The sequence below is a fragment of the Marmota marmota genome, unplaced genomic scaffold, assembly GCF_001458135.2.
Source record: "Marmota marmota marmota unplaced genomic scaffold, marMar, whole genome shotgun sequence".
In the NCBI taxonomy this organism is placed as follows: Eukaryota; Metazoa; Chordata; class Mammalia; order Rodentia; family Sciuridae; genus Marmota; species Marmota marmota.
The window spans coordinates 8697422-8722104 of NW_026000019.1; the positions used below are offsets into that span (position 1 = coordinate 8697422).

General features: G+C 36.1%; 1 protein-coding gene across 6 annotated transcripts in view; it reads right to left on the bottom strand.

Annotated features, from left to right (window-relative positions):
- The window catches only part of Hmcn1 (hemicentin 1), a 381331-nt gene that overhangs the window by 158900 nt on the left and 197748 nt on the right, over positions 1-24683 (bottom strand). For 4 of the 6 annotated variants that reach the window (XM_048809830.1, XM_048809831.1, XM_048809834.1 and 1 more), the window contains 14 exons: positions 23436-23531; positions 22032-22159; positions 20800-20944; positions 17850-17962; positions 15929-16088; positions 15177-15345; positions 11776-11903; positions 10047-10319; positions 7761-7856; positions 6331-6525; positions 5012-5142; positions 4701-4848; positions 2479-2605; positions 552-706 (listed from right to left, as the gene is read on the bottom strand). In XM_048809830.1, coding sequence (XP_048665787.1) covers positions 552-706; positions 2479-2605; positions 4701-4848; positions 5012-5142; positions 6331-6525; positions 7761-7856; positions 10047-10319; positions 11776-11903; positions 15177-15345; positions 15929-16088; positions 17850-17962; positions 20800-20944; positions 22032-22159; positions 23436-23531 — 2064 coding nt within the window. The remainder of the gene's footprint in view (positions 1-551; positions 707-2478; positions 2606-4700; positions 4849-5011; positions 5143-6330; positions 6526-7760; positions 7857-10046; positions 10320-11775; positions 11904-15176; positions 15346-15928; positions 16089-17849; positions 17963-20799; positions 20945-22031; positions 22160-23435; positions 23532-24683) is intronic. The other 2 variants (XM_048809832.1, XM_015491607.2) reach the window with 1 other exon arrangement.

Sequence of the window (24683 nt, forward strand, 5' to 3'; positions counted from 1 at the left end):
GACTTTGACAGTCACCTTTCTCAAAAGATGTTGAAAATTTTAGTGAAAATGAGAGCTATTTCTGGTGGAGACACGGCTGGGAGAAAACAGTAGCACAAACATATGGCTTTTAAAATATTACCAGGTGGTCAGGATGAAGGCCAAATAAAACTGAAAATAAAACAAGTTAATTATTTGCATACTGCCAGCTTCACTGCATTTCATATAGCCCTACAACTTTTGAAGTTTTTCTACCCCTTCAAGGAAACAGGCCTCTGATCTATGTATCTCCCAGCCAGAGAGGAAATTCTCAACCTCATGAGTGAGAGCACATAAAAAAAAAAAATCACTGAACCACTTGAATAAACCCACACTTAATGATAAAATGCATTAAAAATGGATGTGACATTCCAGCTGAGATACATGAAGACAGGCTCTTTCTTCTCTAAAAGGAGGGAGCATTCCCAAGTATCCCATATGGGAAAGAGGAGCAGTGAACGGTAGCGTAAACCTGTTTACCAGTTTACAATGAGGGTTGATAACCACAAAATCATGAGAAAAGCCACACTTACTATAGATATTCAGCTTTACATCCTTGGCTTGTTTGCCAGCTGCATTAGACACAACACACTGGTAGCGTCCCTTGTCACTTCTTCGTGCATTCTTCACCCGTAAAATTTGTCCTCTGTCTAAAAATTCAACATTGGGATCTCCCAAAAACAATGGCCTAGAAAAAAATATAACTTTATTCTATAGGTATATTTTATTTCCCCAGACTTCCTCCCTTATTAATGACACTGAAAATCATTAAATAGTACAAGGTTAAAAATGTAAATCAAAGTTGACTGTAAAAATACAATAATGTAATGTAATAATGTAGTATACCTACACAGAAGAATAAAATGATTAAACCACTTTACTAAAGGAAGTTAGATAATTATCACTTTGAGATAAAAAGCTTTCCCATTTCAAATTTATATTTTTTGGATAATATTAATAGAATTCAAATAGAGTATTTATTTCATTCATTCGTCCATTCTTATTTGTTCTTTATTATGTTTATTATTTTTTAGTTTGCCTTGCCAATAGTTCTACCATCATCTTGATAGTATATTACTTAAATTTATGACAGTTTTATTGCTAATTATATAGTATAAAATTTAAACAAAATAATATAAGCATCATATGAGAAAAATTCTTTTTTGAACTATCACCCCAATGTGAGTCTTCTTTCTAATGTCTTACCACTTATTTTTCTTCCACATGTTTTTTGAAACACTTTCATACCTAAATATATTTCCAAAGAAATCTGAAGTTTAAATGCATACATGGTATTATGCTTTTGTTCTTTTTCACTCTATCACATTCGTTATGGAGATACTTTTGTTATGCAAAGTCCAGTGTTTCATAATATTGACTCTGCCATGAGTTATCAACCTGTTCCCCTAATGCTGGGCTTTACTCAGTTTTCACTTTCTGCCATCACAGTGATGAATGAATATTATTCAAAGAGCCTTCCTGTGGACATGCATGACTGTTTTCCTCTCCTGGGTACTGAAGGTATAATTACTCCCTCACAGCACATTACCATTGCAATTTTAATAGCTATCAACAAACTACCTTTCAAGGTACTAATCAACATTCTGTCATCAGAATACTTTATGCTAATTGCCCTCTCTAGCCAATGCTAGATTCTTCAAGCCTTTTTTGTGTCAATAATGACTTGTGGAAAACAAAATTATATTTCATTTATATTCATTAGATTATTGAGGGTGAGAATCTTTCAACAGGATTATTGCCTAACTACATATTTAATTGCCTATTCATACCCCCATATGTTTCTCTATGTTGCCGTTTGTCTTTCTTGCCGATTTATAGAAAATATGAATACAATCCTTTATTTTAGGTACTGTAAATCTTAACTTTTTGAACTGAGCTTTAGTACAATAATGCTCTCAGTGTAATAATCCATAAACTACAACCACATTGTGCGAAATAACCTTCCAGACCAACATGGATCATTTCAGTCCAGGCAAAGCCCTGGAGACTTGCAGTCTGGGAAATGTGATTGGTTTTCTCTGGTTCCTTTTGACTCAGATATAGAACAAGCTTAGGTATCAGTCTTTCTTTCTAAGAACTTTTTCCCATTTAATAACTCAATCCCATGCAAAGGAAAAAAACTATCTCTGCATTTGAATCTTGCATTTTTCACTGTTAGTCTTCAGACAGAGGATGTTTAGTGTACAATAAATTTAAGTTCCTCTATGTTTCTAAAAGAAAGTCCCAACATTTATAAAGAGCTTTATAAGAATAAAAGATATTACAAGACTTTAAGACTGTTTTTTTGACCAACACTGGTTTTTCTTCATACTCATTTAATAATATTCCATATGAGAAAGTAATTAAGAGGGGAAAAAATCCACACACATTTACACGTGTTTTCTATCCATTGGACCCTTGCAACAAAACCCTTGCAACAAATAGAGAAAAGATACTCACTTGCCATCTTTGAACCAGTGGATAACGGGAAAGGGAGTGCCTTTGACCTGGCATTCAATGGTGGTGTTGTGGTTGAGGACAACTGAGACTTCATTTGGGGAACTGGCACCTATTATGGTGGGTGGAACTTGAACAAAGACATTTTATCATGAAAATCTATGATTTAGCACAAAGAACTGGGGAAAAGAAGCAGATAATCAATGATTTCTATAGTATTTCAACAAGATCTCAATCCCTTTTCTCATTACACCTGAGTACCCAACTGTTAAATTTAAATATAGGAGTATATTCATGAAATATCTGCTAAAGGACAATTATAAGAATCATAATGGTATAGGGTTTATTTAAGGGAATATTAAATTTATGTGAAGGAGGAGCTCAGAATGTGAACCATGACACTCATATAATATAATATGCTATTGCTAAGTATTTTAGATAATGAATGGCATAATCAATAGCCATCTAATTTTTAAATTCTACATGTCATATGGTCATGTCTACCTTTGTCTCTTTTAAAGGACTCTAGGTATGAGATATAGCATGAAAAAAATGCTAGTTTTTATTCTTGGAATGATGAAGCCTATTAAAGAGCTCCTGTACATTTCTCTCACTACCCAATCCTCCCCTGTGCACTATGCTAAGGTGGTGTTCATATACAGAAAGTGACCAGCCACTAAAAGGGTTTCAGTAGGGAAAGAGTGGGGTGTGATCAGACGTGTGTTTTAAAACCACACTGGCTGCTGAATGAAGAATGGATTAGGGTGGTAAAGAGTGGATGCAGGGATGCAGTTAGGGGGCTATTTATTACATTAATTCACCTTATAAATGAATTATGTTGTCACAGTGGAATGGTAAGCCAGCAGATAACATAGAATTAGGAAGCAGACATGACAGGACATAGGAAGATTTCAAGAGTTGCGGAGAGGATAGTATGAAGGATGAGTCCAAGGTTCTGGAAGAGGCAAGTAGAAGGATGGACGTGCAGGTCACCATGAGGGGACCCCGAAGACAACCAGAATAGAGGTTCACCGGGAACTTTCTGTTTGATAAACCACCAAGGCATTCAATGATATATAACTAAGAAGTTCAGGTCAAAATACCATGGAGAAGCCTGGGCATTTATCCTTAAATGGAGAGAAATCTGAGCTGGAAATAAAAGTTTGGGAGTCAGCACCCAGATGGAATTCAAAGTCAAAGGAGGAAATGAACACCGAGAGAAATAATGCCAGTGACAACAGTGATAAGAGTTACTTAATCTGTTTATATAGCCTATCCTTAAATATAAAGATGGTAACTTGGAGGGAAAATGCAATGTGCTTCAGGCTTTGAAGCAACTAAGGAGAGGAATCATTTTCATGTTGCAGCAGTTTATGAATACTAACGTTTTATGAGTGCTTTTAAAGCAGTATCATTTCTAGATCTCACTTCTACTAGAGACTCAGAAATTCTAGGTCCATTTTGATGAGCAAAATATGGGAAAAGGAGAAAATAATTTTACTACCAAATGAATTTTAAATATGAAATATAATTTTAGGAACTATAATTATAAAATTTATGATTGTCATTAAAATATTTTATATCCTAATTTATAACAGTGGACACCCACTCTCAAAATTCTTTTTCCAATCTCAGCATTCTTTCCCTGCTCTCAGATTTCTCTTTCCTGAATTACAGTCAGGAATGATTGAGTTGTAAGAACTAATTAGAATGCAGAGAAATGGATTTGCCACCTTCTTCAGTTCAAGGGCCGCCTAGCAGCTTCTACAGACATTCTCAGAATGAGAACATATGTTACACTCTGTGTCATACAGCTACTTACACAAATCACTACTTCTCTATAACTATTTCCCAGGCAAGTATTTCCTGCTCATCTATCTCCAGGTAGATTATTACTTTTACCAGTATTTCCTGCTCATCTATAGATGAGCAGGAAATACTGGTAAAAGTAATAATTTCCTATTTTAGACAAGCTAGTACCCTTTGGGGGTATGTGATACTTTGGGGTATATGACTCAAAGGTATCTCTGTATTCTAAGTAATATAACTTTCTGTATCATATAGTACCAGTTAAAATGAAAGACAAAAATAATGATAAAGTGAAACAAATGGGATTTCTTCTATCAATTCATTTTTTTTCCTCTCTTTACTTTGTCATATAGTCAGCTCCGCACAATGTCAAAAGTGCATCTGAATCATAATATTTCAAAAAATGTTTTCCTTACCTAGTACATCAATATTGAAGTACTTCTGAGAAGTGCCTGCAATATTAATCGCTTTGCAGGAATATCGTCCTGCATCTTCTGCAGTGGCTTTGAAGAGCTTTAGCATCTTCCCATTGTTCACGATCTGAACAGCGCTGCTTTCTGTCACCTTTAAGGGTCAAAATGGTCAGTGCTATTTCCAATTCTAATAGAAATGCATAATTAGCAACTGAAGTAAAGTGTTAATATTACTAATAGTAAATCCAAATCGGAATCATTTTTTTGCAGGCAGAGAGACAAGAAATTACACACATTTGGATGCCTCTATTTACCTGGATATCATCTTTATACCACGTAATGATGGGTGATGGAGTACCTTCCACTTCACAAAGGAGACTGGTCAGCTGGTTTACCAACACTGACACGTTTATTAAGTGTTCTCTGTCTTTAATTAATGGAGGAACTGCAATAAGAGAGGAGTCATAGCAGATATTTTTATAATAAATGTCATTTTATTATATCATACCTATATTATAAAGTCCTTCAGAAGGCAAATTTTGAGATGGTTGATGGCTAGAAAAGCTAGTCAGAATTAAACATCTGTTTCTTATAAAATGAAAGTTTTGGTTAATATATTTATAAATGTTAACTCTAACTGAAAAATTTGATTTATTATTTCAGGTTTTTGAATTCAGGATGAAATTCAGGATAAATTTAAGGAAGAACCTATATATTTCAAATAACACTGAAAATGCAAGGGTTTTAACTTAGGTTACATGAACCTTACTACTCATGGAAGTGAATATTGCCCAGTATCTATGAAAGCCAATATTCATCAAATTTGAAAATATACAAACCTTTTTACTCATGCAATATGGCATCTGTATAAAATTTTTACTGGAAGGGTTACTACTAATAGGAAACAACTGGTGACAACTTCAATACTCATCTTTACAGAGAAAGGTTAAACAAATCATTGTATATCCACACTGTGGGGTGCTATACATAAGAGGTATAAATATTTCATAATTGCAAAGATAGACTGTTTAGATACACTAGGTACAGAATAATGGGTATAATGTTGTACTATGTGTGTACTTTTTAAAATTATTATTGTTTTAGTTGTAGTTGGACACAACACCTTTATTTCATTTGTATTTTTTTTTTAATGTGGTGCTGAGGATCGAACCCAGGGTCTCGCACGTGTGAGGCAAGCGCTCTACCACTGAGCCACAACCCCAGCCCCTGTGTGTACTTTTTATAAGTAAAAAGAGGATAAAATATTATATATTTATTTTTCCTTATGTATGATTAAAATGTCTCCAAGAAGTCAAACACACACACGAAACTGGTAACTTTTCTTTACCTCTGGAGAGGCTAAGTGGATGGCTCAGCTCAGGGCCCAAAGGATTTTACTATGTGTCTTTTTCTTCCATTTGAATTTCAAATGATGAAAAGTCACAATAAAGAATTATGTGAAATTTTAAATCAAAGATTACAATCAGATCACCAGTTTTTTGTTTGACGACACATCTGTTCACATCAATGCTAAATAATACTACATTGAAGAAATAATTCAAACATACAACAAATGAAAATGGCCACATACTTATTTATATGATCTTAAATTAATATTGTTATTCATATTTACCATGAACTTTGAGGGTGTATTTTCTTTCTGTGGTTCCGGCTTCATTGACTGCCACACAGATGTATTCTCCATTGTCATATGGTGTAACCGAAGCAATAACCAACAATGTGCCATCCTCCAAGATGGAAACACCAGGCTCTTTGCCAGTCAGCTCTCTACCATTACGTAACCATTTGATGGTTGGTTTAGGAGTCCCTTCAAAAGAAATTTTTTTTTTTTTTTACAAAAATTAGAAATAATTATTAAATATATCAAGAATGAATACATCTTTTGTTATGACTATAATTTGTGCCATTAGGTCCTATGTTACTTTCAAGGTATTTCTCCTGGCATGGATACTCGAAGAGATTATGGTGGTTCATGTAGCTGATCAGCCTTGAGATCTGTGGTTTCTAGTGTAAAATTTTATGAAAGCTATTTTTATCAAAACACTCAGATGATAGTAAGCAAAGCATTTTCTTGGTGAGTTCACAGTGACCAGTGATGGGGGTACTGTAGTGATCATATTGACTAGATATGAGGAGAATTTCAGAGTGAAATGAGACACAGCAAAAATATGTGACATGAAGACTGCCAAAGCAAACAGACAGCCTAAAGGATACACAGAAATGGTGTTTCATAATTCACTTTAGGCCTAATATTGTAGGTGGGAGGAAGTTCTACTATCCATATGAATCTTCTGGAGATATCATCTGTTAAACAAAGAGAGTAGCTCAATTCTTAAAAAGAAGGCTGAGAAAGCGGTGAGCAAAACTGCTTTTCCTAGACTTATTTATGACCAACAGAGTGAATGGAAGTGATGTGCTTGTGGGTAAAAATGACAAAACTATATTAGAATGTGTAATAGAGCAAAAAGGAATATTGGAAACCAATGCGATTCTGTATTAAGAATGCATTTATTTAACAAGGTGCAGGCACTCTTCTGAACCCTTCAAAATTTATTTAACTCTCATAAAATTAAAAGAAAACACATCCAATAAAATCAATATGATTCAATATAATATTGTTAATAATCTTATATTAACGGTAATAAACCCTTAAAAGATGAACTTAATCCTGTATAAATGCACACCAAAAAATGGGAGAAATACACAGAAAGTGTCACTGAGGCTAGACTCAAATTGAGTTAAAGTCTTATAAAAGTGACTATGAAAGTTGCATTTATGAAAAAAATAAAGCAAAAGATTGACCTCTTTAATTGTGCTTATCATAAAATGTTGGCTGATGAGAAAGATAAAACAGATGGACTCCAGGCATTTGTCCTGGTTTTTGAGGAAAAAAGGATGTATGATCATTTCCTTTCATCCCACTCATTCATTTATGGACCTCAATCAGACTTCTTAAGTAATATTTGTTGAATTAATAAACAAACAAGAAGGGAGAAGCATTATCAAGATGAAATGTACACTATATCTCTGAGTATTACATACCTTTTGCAGGACATGGAAATGCAATGCGTTGATTGGCCAGTCTCTCTTGGAATGGAATGTTAAAGGGAGGCTCTAGATCTTCCATTGTAGGTGGTTCTGGTAGAAAAAGGAATGGGTTACCACAGGCTTTCCTTGGGCAATTTCAAACTCTCAAGGCATCATCGACCACCTGTATTGATGGCTGCTTTCTTTCTCGATTCTTCTTTTAAATACGATTCATATTTCCAGCTGACAGGTCTTTCTATCTAGATGTGATCCAGGGATCTAAAACTTCGAGTTTCCCAAAGAAAATGCACTATTTCATGCTTCTCATGATCCTGGGCTGATTATCTTATTCCCTCAGTTAAGGCATCACAGTCATTTTTCTATCTTCTTTACTCCTCACCTCCACAACTGTTCAATCACAGGGTACCACATATATTCACATATCTGTATATTGTTCTTTATGTTTGAGATCCTGCTTACTTTAAGCCCTTCAAACCTGAGTCCATACATTATGTATAGACTCAGAATTCTACATGTCCCCCAGAATACTCTCCTAAAAACACAAATTTCATTTTGTGTTCTTAATAATGATAATCATTACTAGTACTCATTTTGTCTGTAGGATATTTCAGACCTGCTCTTTCTCCAATGTGCCAACCAGTACATCCTCTCCTCTCTTTCTAAACAGTGATTTCATGAAGAAATTCTGCAGTTATTCTTGAGACACCCATCTTTTTCACTCCCCACAGCCCACGTCTCGTTGTGTCCTGAGGACTTCCTTTCCTCTTTAATTTTGTAGACCACTACCTTTTTTACCCCAGTCCAAATACCACCATCTTTTGCCTGAACTACTGCAAGAGTCTGTTATAGCCATTTTCCCTTACATTTACTATCCAAACTGTTTTCCTACAAAATAATGATCTTTTAAAATTCCAAGTCAGGTATGCAACTTTCCCAGATACAACCCCTCAAAGTCTTTTCTCAGCATCTAGAATTAAGCTTACGCTCACCCATCTGGGTTCCTAGGTAAAAGATGATCTGACACATGACTTTGCCCCCAGCTTCCTCTCAAGCTACTTAGTACTCAGCCTGGAATGCAGCCTTCTGGCCTTGATGGAGACTTGATCCCAGTGTCTCTAAAAATTTCACATGTCCTCCTCCTTACATCTATGTCCACATAGAAGGTTCTTTTTACCTTCTTCCAGAAGGCTGGCTCCTCATTTCTACCCACTCCCCAGGGAAGCCTTCTCTGATTTGTCTTTCCATTAAAAGCCCATAGAGCTTCTTCTAGCATTTCATGATGGCACTGGCCAGTCTGCAATTAAATACTTAGGAGATATGTGAAAATATTGTATAAACATCTACCCTTTTACATTAGACTATAAGCATTAGCATTCAATACCATTTGTTGAATGAATGAATGAATGAATGAATGAATTGGACATGTTCTCCATTAGTTGTCCTAGCCACCCATTCAAAAATAATTGCAGTGTGCCACGTACTAAGTATTATGTAACTGTGCTAAGTACTATACCGGCTTATCTTTTCCTTTTGTCTTTACATTGGAATACAATGTGATAGGAATGCTCTTTCCCTAATTCCCACATGGCTGGTTCCATCTAGTTAATAAAATCTCACTGTAAATATCACTTGGTAAGAGAAGCACCACCTGACAATTCACAATACCATCCTATTCTGCGTGCTGCATTTTTCTTGATTTGTAGTTCTTGTTTCTTCATTTGCTTGCTTGCTGTCTGTTCACACTAGAATGGCTCCTAAAAGCAAGGATTTTGCCTTTATCTCTACCATTTCACCACTGCCTAGAACATGACAAACTCCTGGCAGAAGTTCAATAAATGTTTATTGCTTGAAAGAATAAATTTGAATATTTAAAACTTCAAAATAAGACCAACGTTAATAGGAAAGCAGTAGATGTCAATTTTCTGGGTACTGGTTTAGAGTTCATCCTGACAAGGGGAGGTGAAATCCTATTTTAACTCTGCCCACAATTTCTTCCAAACTAAGGAGTAACTAGATAATAACAGGACATTATCTAGAAATATTTTCATTACATATGTCATCTACAGCAACTTCATTTTCAACAGTAACATTTGATGCAGGTTTAGTAAGTATGTTACATTTCCTTCTAGAAAGGTTCTCCTTTCAGAGTCACCAAAGTTATATGGAAATCATCCTAAAGTGATCACAGACTATTCAAGAATATACATTCTGTACAGACTCAGAATTTTCCTTTATTCCCCAACCCCACCACACATATATTGTCCTGTGCCCCCAAATTACCTTGGACATGTAGGATTATCTCTGCTTCATCACTGCCTGCAATGTTGGCAGCAACACATGTATATGTGCCGGCGTCTGAGGGTACAGCTTGGTTGATGCTTAACATTCCATCGGGATTGTTAATGTGCGGCACACCATCAACCAGCATGGTACTACCACCTTTAAACCAGGTGATCACAGGAAGAGGTGACCCTTGAGCATTACATGGAATATCCACCCTTTGACCAACTTGGACCTTCATGTGTTTAGGGCCATTCTGTATCTTTGGAGAAACTGGAAACAATAATTGAGAGTTAATAATCCAACTCTTTAAAAATCCTTTCCTTTTCTAACCCTAAATGAGAGCCTCTTAGCAAGATGTAGTGTGAAAAAGAGGAGTCATCTCAAGATTTGGATGACTTACTAGGTGTGTGATCTAGGGTAAGTCAACAAACTTCCTGAGGCCTGTTTTTTTGTTTTGGTTTGTTTTTTAATAATCCAGGCAAAATATCAGTACATTACAAGAATTGTAGGAAATAATAGACACAAAATTCTTAATGCCAGACTTGAGGAATGGTAAACATTTCAAAGTGTTAAGTTTCCTTTAATGTATAAATAATTTGAGGTTTTAAACCCTCCATGGCAAAGTAGATAATTTCTATAACATAAGAAAGTAAAACAGAAAGCATTTCTGTCCATGTGCTCAGTTTTTGTTCTCTTTGTTGAAGAACAGAAAGAAAGACTCCCAAATAGCACTTTCTTAATTTTGAAGAAGAAAAATCACACAGAACTTTACCATTTCCCTTTATCCACCTACCTTTAGAAATTTAAATGGGGTAGTCTATCAAAACACTGGGGAAAAAAATTCTTGGTTCCCACATACATGCATTATGTGGAATCAGCTGAGTCTCAATGATCTAATTACAATTTATGTACCATTCATCCCTAGAAAGTCCTATTCATCTGTCCTTTTAAATATTTAACGAACACTTTCTAAAATTGTCACTCAAAACAACCTTTTAAGTTTGATAGCATTACTATCATCATTTTATGAGAGAAGAACTAAAGAGAGGAGCAGTTAGGTAATAATGCCTCATGCCCTACAGCTAGTAAAAGACAGCTTGTCATCTGATGTTAAATGCCAAGGTCAACAGGGCACTACTATAGCACACTGATCTGAGAGCAAAATCAAGTTACTGCTGCCTGAGACAATTTCTTCTGACATCTGAACACCTGGAATCTATACTGTGCCTGGCATAGTGTGTGCACGCAGTGTGCTGAATCATCAAATGACTGGACTGTGATACTGTGGAGAAACACAGCACACCAAAGAGAGTTGGGAAGTAGACAGAGTCACAGGAAGCAGAACATTTTCAGTTGCAGGGCTCTTTAAATATTGAAATGACCACTTAAAAACTATTAAATTCTTCCTTGAGAATCCAGCTAGCTTCTCCCAGTTTAAACACATTTTCTGCTTTATATCAACAAAGTCTTAAGTGACCATGGACATCTAGAAAAATGGAGAACCAAATATTTAATGCAGTTCATTTGCAAAAAGGAAAAAGAGGGAGGTCATTTATGGATAGTAGATAAACTTTCTGGAGTAAATGAAAGAAAATGATGAGTCTCGTATTTTAGAAAATATTTCTTAATCACTCTCCATACAACCTGCAGGTTAATGATCAAACGAACTGGGATATGGGTTTTCCTGTGTCCCGTCCACAGGTTATCTTAGGACTTTAAGACTCACCATGGACACTTAGTTTAACAGCCTGCGTCACATTTCCAGCAATATTTGTTGCAACACAAAGATACATGCCACTATCAGAAATGCGTGTCTCAGTGATCTTCATAGAACCAGAAGGGAGGAACGTGTGTCTGAAAGGATAAACCACACGTGAGACGCTGGCACATGTGAATTCCAATAACCCCAGGCAACCACACTTCACTGTGGAATACTCTGCAAGCAATTCCATTCTTCCAAGCACTATAGAATGCTATCTAGATGCTACAAAAGATGAAAATTCTCATAATTACCTTGTGTGATGTTTTTGCAAACCAAAACCATTTTTGTTTTCTTGTATCTAACCTAATTGTCTAAAGTTATCAAATAATTGTACATCTTTCTGCTTTCGTAAATTGCAGCTAAACAAAATGATTTTTGTATATTTTCATAGATTTTGAATTTATCTTGAACATTTTATTATTTTTTACGATACTTCACAAAATAGTGTGTTAAAATAAAAGTTTAAAAAGTACAGATATTTTCATATGTACTTTGAATAGATTCTTCCTATCAAATAATGACATAGTGGCTAAACAAGGTCTACATCTAAAAATGTTATGATAACATTAATGTAATGTTAAAGTAATTGCACATAATTATATATACATTGTACATACATGAAAACACTTTGGGGAGAGTGAAGAGATTAGATAGACCTAGGTAATATCAAAATTCCTTATAAAGCTCAAATGCAGCATGCTACTGATCCAGAAATGCACAATTGGATAAATAGTTAATGACAGAGACCTCTAAACAGACTCAGGCATCATGAGGACAGAGGACTTAATATACAGTGTCAGAGGTAATATTTTAAAAGGTAAAGAAAAGACTGATTATTCAAAATGTCATGGGGCAATTGCCTTTCTACATGGAAAAAACAAAAAAAAGTAAAACACTACCTAATACCAAAACCAAAAAATTCATATAAAGTCCAAAATGTGAAAACTGAAATAAAAAAATGGGAATAAAGCATAAGAGATTGTGATTACAATCTTTCTTAAGACACAAAAAGTACAAATTAAATAAAAAAATACATTAATACATTGTTTCTTAAACATTTAAAACTTCTGTATAATTAAAGACACCATACCTAAATAAACATAAAACCTTTGTAATAAACTGAGAGAAGATATTTGCAACTCATAACAACACACAAAAGATTATTACCAAGAATACCAAATTTCTACATTCAATAAGAAAAAGACAAGTCATAAGAAAACTGTGCAGCCAATTTAAAGAAGGAATTCACAGATAACACAAACGGCCAACAAGCAGGTACTAGTGTTCATAGCTCACTTGAAGCCATCTCATGAAAATTAAAACAACTGTAAGATGCATTTCAAACCCATCTGCTCGCAAAAATATTGAAGTCAGTCAATGCCATGGGTTCATTAGAAAGTGGAAACGGACCTCTCTGTTCTGCTCACGGAAAGGAAAATCAAGACTGCCCCTTTGGAGAGCAATTTAGCAGAGTCTGCAAAGCTGGAAATAGGGATGGTTTTGACCAAAAATGTAGTTCTAAGTATAGGTCCTAAAAAACTCATGCATGTGTATACAAAGAGACAGATAAAAAGGTATGTTTGTAAAAAGAAAAAAAGAATAAACAATCCATAACCTCTATGAATGGGGGAATGGATAAATAAAATGTAGAATATGCATATACAGTTAAAACCAATAAACCAGGTCTATATGAATAATAGTGGATAAATGTCGACATAACCGAGCAAGTCATAAAATAATAATATATTCTATGCAACAGTGGTAAATTGAAAACAGTCACACACAAAAAAATTAAAAACACAGAAACAGTTTTCTGTACTGCTTAAGGATATGAGGTATGTCTGCCCCAGGTAGGGAGAAAAGAAATTCTTATTGGGGAACAGAACTTCAACTTTAATATTGCATTTTTTTAATTAAAAATATTCACTAAAGATTATTTTTCAGAGCAGAAAGTGTAGCTCAATGATAGAATGCTTGCATGTACAAGGCCTGTGTGCAATCCTCAGCATCACAAAAGTTTATCGTTTTCAAAGAAATAGTAAAATTATAAAGTATTCATTTTTTTTCTCACCAGTGGTCTACATCCAAAAATGTTATATGATAAAGTGGTAAAGGAAACTAACATGAATTCATACCTTGATAATTCTATGTCGTGACTCTGACAAATGATAGAGACTAATTCTTATTCCACCAGTGACTTACGTCATGATATTGAATTTAAATCGAAATTGAGACCCAGAGACAGAGGATGTGAAATGTACATGATCTTACATAATCCCCTCAATCTCCATTGTGTAGACAGGATATAAGAGGCTCAGAAAGACCCCTTAAAAAATTGCCAAAAATTTCAAGCAAGCTTTAAGTGGTAGAGGTAAGTTTAAAGTCACTCCTGGATGGCAATGAAGGTGCTATTCTTAAAGCTCTGACATGCTTTCTGTCATGTCACTTTAGCCTATCAAATAAGGGTTTAGTCAAGAAGATTTACAAAACTATCTAATCAAAGTCAAATCGTACAGTCATGGTGCCTGATACTTTCTCACTCCTGTGGAATTGGCAAAATTCTGTGCTCTACACACTTTGGGCTGACAGGGATCTACAACAAACCTTAATAACTACCTTGTAAAATGTAACAGCAGGAAATTATGGCAAAGCTGAGTCTTAGCATCTTCTTCCTTTAAAGAGCAATTTAGAGGGCTGACACAAGTGTATATCTTAAGTTACATTTAAAAAAAAAAGCTATTATTTTTTCCTTTTAAATGTGCATACAGGACTGTGCTCAGGATATATCCTTTTGCCAGGTGTTTAAGACCAAGTTGGTCAAAACTGACCTGGTTCCTGTCTGCTCCTAAGAGTCAGCTGAGATCCCTCAGAGATCACTCTTGGGGACTTGGGTGAAGCTTCTTGGCTCCTTTAGCTTTCCTCTACATGGTTGCTATCTACAAGGTTGGGTCAGGGTCCTGCTGGCCATAGGTGGCTTCTCTTGGAAGCATCAGGGACATTTCCCTCTCCAATGACCCTCCTCTTTGCTGAATGTGTGCTGGTTGTCTTCCTGTTCTCTAGGGTTGTGGCTGAAAGCTTGGTCCTTGTCCCTGATGCTAATTCAATACTGAGGACCCAGTTTTGAGAAAAAGGAAAAGTAAGTTTATTGCTTTGCTAGCAAAGGAGAAACACAGAGGACTCCTTTCCCAGAGGCTGTGATTCTGTCAATCAGCAGGAACAGGTACCTATATTTTCTGTAGTCCCAGATGTAGATGTGAATTAAATGTAAAAAACTTTTTTTTTTTAGACATTTGTAAATTTCAACAGGCACAGCTATCTTCCCAAAACATTTGTTTCTGTGTGTTGTGATTTCCCACATCTCTTACCTTGGGGAGAATGGTGAGATGAGCTGGGCCTCCTTGGCCCAGGTAATTGTGGGTGGGGGCAAACTCTTCACCTCGCATGGAAGAGTCACCTCCTCCCCTGCGAGGACCAAGATCTCAACAGGTTTATCCTGGGACAGTCCTCGTTGGTCTCCAAACACTCTGGGCCTTACTAAAATAAACGCACATTAGGGACGGGACACCTTACATTGCAAAGAAAGAATATTTTAATTGACATTAAAACATGAACTACTAATGTTCTTAAGTAATTTATTTTTAAAAAATGTCATTTATTCCCAAGTTTCAGGGCATATCTAAAACTTTCCATTAATACTTCCATGGTGAGAGCTGAGAGGAAAATGAGGAGCAAGCCAAAATGTCCGTTTAGAGGCTTCCCTCTGTAAAAGGGACCTGTCCTGGCAGAGCACCACCCAAGACAGAGCTGGGCTTTGCCAGGGGTTTTAACTAAGTGCTGTTACTGAAGAGGGTTGCGTGTAATACGCGTGCTTCTTGGGAGAACACCATGATATTTCCCCGCAAGGACTATATAATTACATTCCTTAAAATCAGAACCTAAGTAGAGGTGATTCTGGTTGGCAGTAGCAATGCTTTTGTTGTAAAATAATAATAATAATAAAAGAACTCGGGGGAGCGGTTTGCTCTGGGGTATGGCCGCCTGGTATTGGTGCTCAGGAAAGAACCCAGAGGGTTGGCCCAGGTGGAGTGTCAAGGGACGGCTGCTCCAGACCTCTCACCATAGACAGTCAGCTGCACCTTCCTCTTGGCATAACCAGCTGCATTGGTGGCCGTGCAGATGTACTCTCCGCTCTCCTCGCCACTTGGTGACACCACATACAGACTTCCATCAGCCCCTGCGGAAAACTTAGCGCTGCTGGCTGAAATCAGCTCTCCTTTCTATAAACACAACAAAGAGCCAGAGTTTTAATAAGATACTGAAGGAGTGACTTCATGTCTGGAAGACAAAGAGAGAAAGAAAAACATCTCCAAGGGGTGGGGGAAAACTAGAAATGAAAAATGCTAACTAAAAGAGAGTTATTTTTATGAAAAAGAAGACCAAAGAACTAAAGGTGGTATTTCTCCATACCAAACCATGGCCCTTTTATTCCAGAGCTACTTAAAAAGGGACAGAATAACAGTAGTCAGAAGAGATCATAGCAGAGCTCTGCCAGGCTCCGTTCTGAATACTTACATAATTTAACTATTCCAAAACTCACAACAATCTTACCAGAAGGAACTAGCTCAACCCCCATATTATAGTTCAACATAATAAAGCCCAAGGAGAGGGGAGTGGAAAAAACTGCCCAAGATCACAAATCAAGTCAGTGGTAGAGCTGGGATTGGAATCCCAGGAGCCAGTCTTTGGAGCCCAAATTCTTAACATTGGTGTTTGGCCCCAGCACAAAGGCCATCTGGGAAGATTTCATTTTTGCATTTTCCTTAAAATGCGTCAAATTTCTACTTGGTGCCAGACACTGTGCCAGTTGGGGATCAGCGTTGCCATTGTATATTTGTGTACAGGATATGAAAATGTTAACCTTCTAGTTTATGTATAAATGTTAACAAAAACTTCTCCATATTTTGGATTTCTACGTGGATACAACTGGATGGTAGGCAAAGCACCTGGGTTGTCGTTCTAACTGTGCAAATGCCACATTTCATTATGATATCATTATTTGATGCCTCTTTATATCTGCCAGATTCAAATTAATTTACAGAAAATATGCCACTGCTGTGGCCAAACATGGAAAGGACTTCCTCAGGAAATGGGTCTCTTCCTTGCTGCATTAATATTACTGAAATCTGAACCGTTACATGACAAGGGACAGGGGAATGAAGGAGTTTGCATATGTGTCTTGCCATTTTTAGTCATACACAGAATATTTGATGGTACTCTAGAATCTTATGAAAGGAAAATCCATGCAGTAAGGTCACTTGGAGGGCACCTGAGAAGGTCTTTAGTGCAATCACTTACTCGAGGCTTAGAACACATTAGCAACACAACAATGAACACTTCCGTGGGGCATCCTGTGTGTCAGGAACCATTCTAAACACTTTGTAGGTTATAGCAGATCCTTTTAACCCCTTGCCACATCCCCTCATTCCTCTTTTTTTATAATTTTCTTAGTTATCAATGGACCTTTATTTTATTTATATGTGGTGCTGAGGATCAAACCCAGTGCCTCACACATACTAGGCAAGCGCTCTACCACTGAGCTACAACCCCAAGCCTCCCTCACCCTCTCTTGATATAAGTACAGATCTAGGGGACAGCTCTATGCAGCATGTCAGGATCACTCCTATTTCTTACACAAAAGGCTCTGCTTTGTGGCTTCAGGGGCTTATCCAGAGCTCCACAGCTGGTGTACAGGTACAGGAAATGCAAGGACGTAAGCTCCTCTGGGGGTCACATGTCCTGTGACCTCTGAGAAACCCCATGTCCATCAGAGAGATCCTTCTGAGATAAATCTACATTGTTATATGGAGGGTCCTTAGCACATTGAAACATATCAGCCCAGCCATGAAGAAAACCAGCTTAGCGAAGCCCTGTATCAGCTTCTTTCCTGAGCCTCATTCCCTCACTCTCCTCCAAGGATCAGTTTCCAACAGAACTTCACATTCTGCTCTTCAGGAAATACCAACAGATGTACCGTTTACCTTGGACCAGATGATAGTGGGTTTGGGAATTCCACTTGCTTTGCATGGTAAGGTTACGGGAATGCCTTCGATTGTACTGAGGATCTGCTGCCCATGCTGAATGGTTGGCAGAACTGAAAAGGAAAGTGAGACTCGGAATCTGAGCACCTGTTCTTCCTTTTGGTGTCACATCTTTAAAACTGAACATTATCATTTTATGTTTAACATTTAGAAACTGAGCAATGATTTAACATTTCCTGATAGACATGTAGGGTAAGGAGAGTGCTCGACAAAGAAAATTCAAGAATTATGATCTCAACAAGTTTAATACAAACTTAAAATCAAGTATTAAGTGATGTCTAATACTCTGACCTTCCTAACAAAAATAAAAGAGAACCAGAGAAAGATCATTTTTTCTTGGAAGCCCAAGATAGAATTACACCCAAAGAGTTATACATTCAACAAATATCTTTGATCATTGCCCATTACCCATTAAGCTGAAGTGAGCTGATAAGCCCATCTCCAGAGAAATGGGCTGTTTCTCTACCATATGAATTATCTGTTTATCCACAAGAGTCACCTAGTGGGTTACTAAATTTAACCTCATTGGAAAAGAATTCATTGTCTTAAAAGGTTCAACAGGAAAACTTGAGAGACCTTAGAAGTTTACATTTAAAACTCTAAAATACAGGATGATAACGTCAGTATTTTTCAGTAAAAAGAACAGCATACCTTTGTCTTTAGAAAGCAACTGAAGAATTAGCATTACGTGAGTAGAAGGAAAAGGAAAAGGAAGAATGTTAATCACTCCCTCCTGGGTGAATAAACAATTCATCAGAACCAACTCATTCATACAGAAGTGATCCATACCCAGTGTTCTGAAAACAATGATTTTTCTTAAAGAAGCTTCTATGCTTGCTATATTCCAGATACTTCCTTTGCATCTTCTGGGAAGATGTGAGTGGCACTGCTCCCTGGAGCTCAGTCACTCATAGTGTCTTTTGCTTCAAATCAAAATTTTCCAGATCTGTCATGCTACCCTAGAATAGAGCTTTGCTAGAACAGGAGGTACCAGAGACTTCAGTGTAAAAATTCCTTGGAAGGATTAAGTTAGCTATACTATTATTCATATTTTCCTATGGCTGGGATTATTCTTTAGATAATTTCTTCTTAAAGAACTGGCAGTAAAACTTCAGCCCTGAAAAAGAATGCCAGGCTACTCACTAAAGCAAGAAATTTAATTTCCAGAATCATGATGGAATATTCAACTTTCAAACATACTGTCAATTTGGGGGCAATGTGGAGTAAGCCGTTATTTTAACTCCGTATTAAATTTGACAATAAAAATGAAAAGTAGCAAATTTAGGCCAGTCTTGAAATCTGATGACATATGGGTATGGAAGAAGCTTCTTTCCAGATTGTCAATCTACATAAATCAATATGACAATTAAGCTGTTTTGTCATTTTACTTTGCATTTATGTTTGCATCCACCCATTCATTCTTTTAAGAATTAGTCGAGAACCATGAACATTCTTCAGAGTGGAGAGGTGGAATGATGGAAGAATGCCCTGTTAATGAACATAAAGGTGGTATGAAGAAGCTGCTGCGGTGTATCACATCCATTGGTTAAATGATTGCAAGGTTTAGTGGATGCCAAGGAGATGGGTTGATTTTTCAACCTTGTGGACTAAATTAGTAGCCCATTTTGGACCGCAATAGATGAACAACTGCTATGAAATGAATTCTAAACTTTAAATTATTAAATTTTTTTGCATCATGATAAACCACATCGTTGATCTTCTCACCTTTCTGATCTAGCAGAACTTACACTATCACTCTTTCACTCAAGTGACATTTGGCTTCTGAATCCTTCTCAACACAATATTCTTGGCAATCACTAAGAAGCTAAAGGGAGATGATATGAGGGCATTCTTACACTAAATTCTTACACTAACCCATAAGCACCCTCAAGGAAATCTATGGACTGTTCTTTAAAAATGGTTACAAAACATCCCATCTGCCATTATACATTTACTCTTTTAAGTCACTTTAATATTTCTTCAAATAATATTTCTTTAAGAACATCTCAGGTGAGGTTAGTGGATAGTTGTATAAAACTGAGAGAGAAGGAGAGAAACAGTCATAAAAAAGAAGATGTTCTGCATGCACTGAAAATTTCAGACCAAGCAAAACTTGGAAACTACTGGATTCCAGAATTTGTTTTAAATAAAGACTGAGTCAACTACTGAAATTAAGTATCTGTGCAACTTTCTTCCCCATGATATTCAGCCTTGTTTACAAATCTATTTTAATACTACCTTTTTTATTTTTTTCAAGAAAAGCACTGTGGTAAAGTTTTTAAAGAAAATATGCAAAAAAAGTCATGGTAATTTCTTACACGATTAAGTAGTTCCTTATTTACTGGGATTTAAAACAACTGGCAACTGCTAGTCATGGATGGGAAAAGGCTGCCTCTGGATTTTCTTATTTGTGACCTTTGTTCTTTAACATGCAAGAAGATTGTTTGGTGTATATGAGGTGACCTTTAGAAAAGCTTAGGTCATCTCTAGCTCAAACACAAAGGGGTCATTAGGAAGGACATGCTTGTTGCACAACTGCCCCCACCCCAAATAGGCAATCTAGATGTAAAACACATTCAGTTTGCCTGAAATTAAGATGCATTTTTAAGCATAATTCTCTAAAAGCGCAGCTCACTTTTATCAATTAAGCAAACCACTTACAAAAGCCCTTGGCCAGAGTCAGCTGATGACTCCCAAGAATGTCATTTTGTGTACACAAGAGAGGGAAATCTGGAAATAGTATTAACAATGTAGATATTGTTTAAGAAATATAAAATAACAACTAAGAGATATCTACTTCTTGTAATTAGAGGCACAGAATTATTTGATTAAAACATATGAGCCCAGCTTTGCACAAAGTTTGAAAATGATTACATGGGGTCTGTCTTACCATGCACAACCACAGAGGTAGTCTTATTATTGGCTCCAGCAATGTTACTGGCCACACAAGTATATTCGCCCCCATCTTGAAGTCGGACTCTTTCAATATGGAGGCTCCCATCGCTGCGCACACTGATGTAAGGATTTTGGACCAGCTTACAGGAATACAAAAAGTCATGTTTAATTTACAAAGGAAGGATTTGTCTGAGCCCAAACCATATCTGCTCTTTTTTTCCAACTGGGTTATTAAATATTTTATAAAACAACACAATATTTCAGTACCATTAATTTAAAAATAAGGAACATAAAAATGTTACTGAGAGTGTATCAATTGCATTTAATCTTCATTTGCCTTCAAAACCTTGTCAGCTGAGGGATGAAAATATTATTGGAGAGTGGGTAACATAGGAATATTATTGGAGAATGGATAACATAGTAATTATGCCAGAGAAGGCCATGTTTTCAGTTAAGAATTATCACCTCTGTATCTGTACCATTTATGCAAATTGTACACTGGATATGTTAATACTCAACTAGAATTATCCTATGAGGGCATTTATGTGTAAGTGAGGTATATTAATTTTCTCAAGTTTTCAAGCAAATATGAACAGTTTTACAACTTCCATGAAATGAATTCTTTTCTAAAAAGTACTAGAAGGAGAAAGTGAGTCTCAATACTCTAGAAATGGGAGGGAAAATGCACTGAACTTGATTAACATGTATTGCCAAAGTTAGCATGTTCACAGAAAAATAATTGTGGAATTGTATGAAATTTCTACATCCTATCAGAATCAAAAGTTATACACAAAAAATGATACACTGCAGGTCTACATTCTTAACTAGTTCATGATAATGTTTGAAGTTAATCATAAGAAAGATTACTATGTAAAATGAAAGAATTTTATGGGAATTTTACATTTTATAACATATTCCAAAGAAGGGTGTAAAATATTTAAATGCTATGAAAATGATATGAACTTCCATTTTTACATATTCTAAAAGGAATTTATCAGTGACACTGAACTTAATGTAAAATTATAAAATCACACCATTGATTATTTCTTCAGTTTCTTAATCCCCAAATAATGAATGATAGAAACATGTTAACTATAAAGAAATGTTTTGGTACACTTATAAATAATTTTTGCAGATTTAGTCAATTGATATTTCAGTAGTTGGAATACATTACTCCTTATTCAAGAAAATTACAACTATAATTGCACACATTTAAAATGCTCTTACCATGGCCGAATTCTTAATCCACCGACGCTCTGGAATGGGATTTCCAGCCAGCAGAGTACAAGGCAAAGTAAGCTGCTGTCCTTCAATAACATTGGCCACAGAGGGGCTGATTCCGATAAGAGGAGCAACTATGTCAGAGACAGTACAGGCGTTTTCAACTCCATGGCACTCAAAGAAGGGCAAACTACTTTATTGGCCCAAATGACCTCTAGTTAATCTATAAAAATTTGAACTTTCAGGAACAACATTCTTAAATGAAAATAAGCATTGATTCAATAAGAAAATTGAAATCAATTCCTTCTAAGCAGAGGGAATGGCAAATGGATAGGTAATTTTACAGAAGTAAAGAAAATCAATGTGAATGTCTACTGCCAGAAATGTCATGGCAAGAGACCTGCAGTGTGTCTAGCAGACAGATGGAGAGTGACAAAAGCAGTTGTGAAGGGAAAAGTGGAATCATCAGAATGATTTTTGATAAATATTTATCCCAAAATTGAGACTAGACTTGAAGGAGGGGGAACAATCAGGAGGCTGTTATAATCGTTCGAGTACATAGAACAGTGGACTCTCTGAGATGGAACAGAAAAGAGGCCATGGAAATGTGTCCTTTCTTAGAAACCAATGAATAAGTTTAATGTAAACCAAAACAAAATCCTTAAGTGATTTTAATTGGAAAATTTAGGTATATGCAGACAAATGAAGAAAGACACATGAAGAAAAATTTATAAAAGTTTATTAATGAGGGCTGGGGTCCTAGTGCAGTGGTAGAGTGTTTGCCCGGCATGTGTGAGGCACTGGGTTCAATTCTCAGCACTGCATATAGATAAATAAAATAAAGGTCCATTGACAACTAAAAAGAAATATTTTTAAAAAGGTTATTAATGAGAAAATGCATTGACATTTAAAAATCATATTGAAAGCTACTAAACAATGTAGTATTGAGGTACAAAATAATTATACAGATAAAGGAATACAAACTCAGTGTATAATCAAATAGGTATGTATTTTAATCAATAAATGATATTGAGTCAAATGTCTGACCACTGGAAATAAACTACATTCTATTTTTACTTCACATCATACACACATATAATTCTTCATGGACTAGAATGATAAAACAGATAACCAGAAAAGGGGTGTGTGTGTGTGTGTGTATGTGTGTGTGTGCTTTCTCACAATTAGCCTTAAACCAATTTATTTAAATTGACCTTCATTTTTTGAAATGGAAAATGAGGAGTTTGGAACAATAAGGTTACTTGCCAGTCTCACATTCTATGAAATGGAGTAGAGGATAAAATTCTAGTCTAGTAATCAGGTCTTTCTCTAGTTCAAAAATAAATAAATAAATAAAAGTGGCATAGGTGAAAGATGATGCAGTGAAGGAAGTCAATTAATTGATCTTACCAAGTCCTGTCACTGTTATCGTTGCCTGCGACTGGATCTTTCCAAACTGGTTTTCAGCCTCACAAATATAGGTTCCTTTATCACTCGCCCATAAGTCTGAAAAGAAGAACTCACTTATTCATCCAATACCATCTTGGAAGCCTTAACTGTGTGACAGGCACAGTGCTGAGACCTATGGCTGAGAAGTATGCTACTGTAATCCATAGTTCCCATTGTGAAGGAGGATAGAGAGAGGAATAAGCAATCATCCCGCAGCGTGAAAATGCTTAAAGAGGTTCAAACAATGAGCCATGGAAACACAGAGACAGGAGTGACTGCATGTGGGAGACATAGAGAAAGGTTCACATCAATGGTCATACCTGAGCTACACCTCAAAGAGTGGATGGATGAGAGAAAGGACAGTCCAAACCACATGCAAAAGCATGGTTTGAAAAATCAAGTTCTGCTCAAAGAATGGAAAGCTGCACCACCAAATGGACGCTACAGCAACACCAACTGGGGGGCAATTGGAAAGGTTGCAGAAGGGATTGTTTTAGTGGGACCAGTTATTAGCAGAGTCTACTTGCATTTGATAGAGTCAAACTAGAGAGGCAAAACATGGGGCATTTTCACTAGAAGAACAATTACCCCAATCCCACAGGAATTTTAAAGGTCCAACCAGAAATTCATGATTTCGTCTTATAATGACATGAACCTGACTCTGTTTAAGCAGAAGAAAAAAACTTCAGTGAAAATTGTTCACCATTGAAGAAATTCACTTTGCCAGCTTGAAGTTTGGGAGTCACTCATCCCCTGTAAGGTCTGCATTTGGGCTGTTGAATTTGTGATGATGGTATGTAAGCATGTACATCATGCGGACATTGTCAGGGCATTTGTATACTGACATACATATTACTTTAATATGGGTTACTTTTCCTTACTTTTCTTTTGTACTACATGTTGAATATTAAAATAATTTTCATTATGTAGGTAGAACAAATACATGATTTTTTTCAAGATAATAAAATTTGTTACAAAACACTTGGAATTAATGACAATATTGGGGACAATCAGGGTGGGGACTACTTAGCTTCAGGTTGTTGGGTGGTTCGGAGGCTGAAGCCGAAACCTTATAGAGTATGGTTTTTATTTTGTGAGCAATAGGGAAGACTTTAAATACGGCCATGATTACAATCTTGTAAATATTCTAACCAAAACAAGTAGAGCTTAATTGATCGATAAGATAGAAACATACTTATTTGTAGAAAA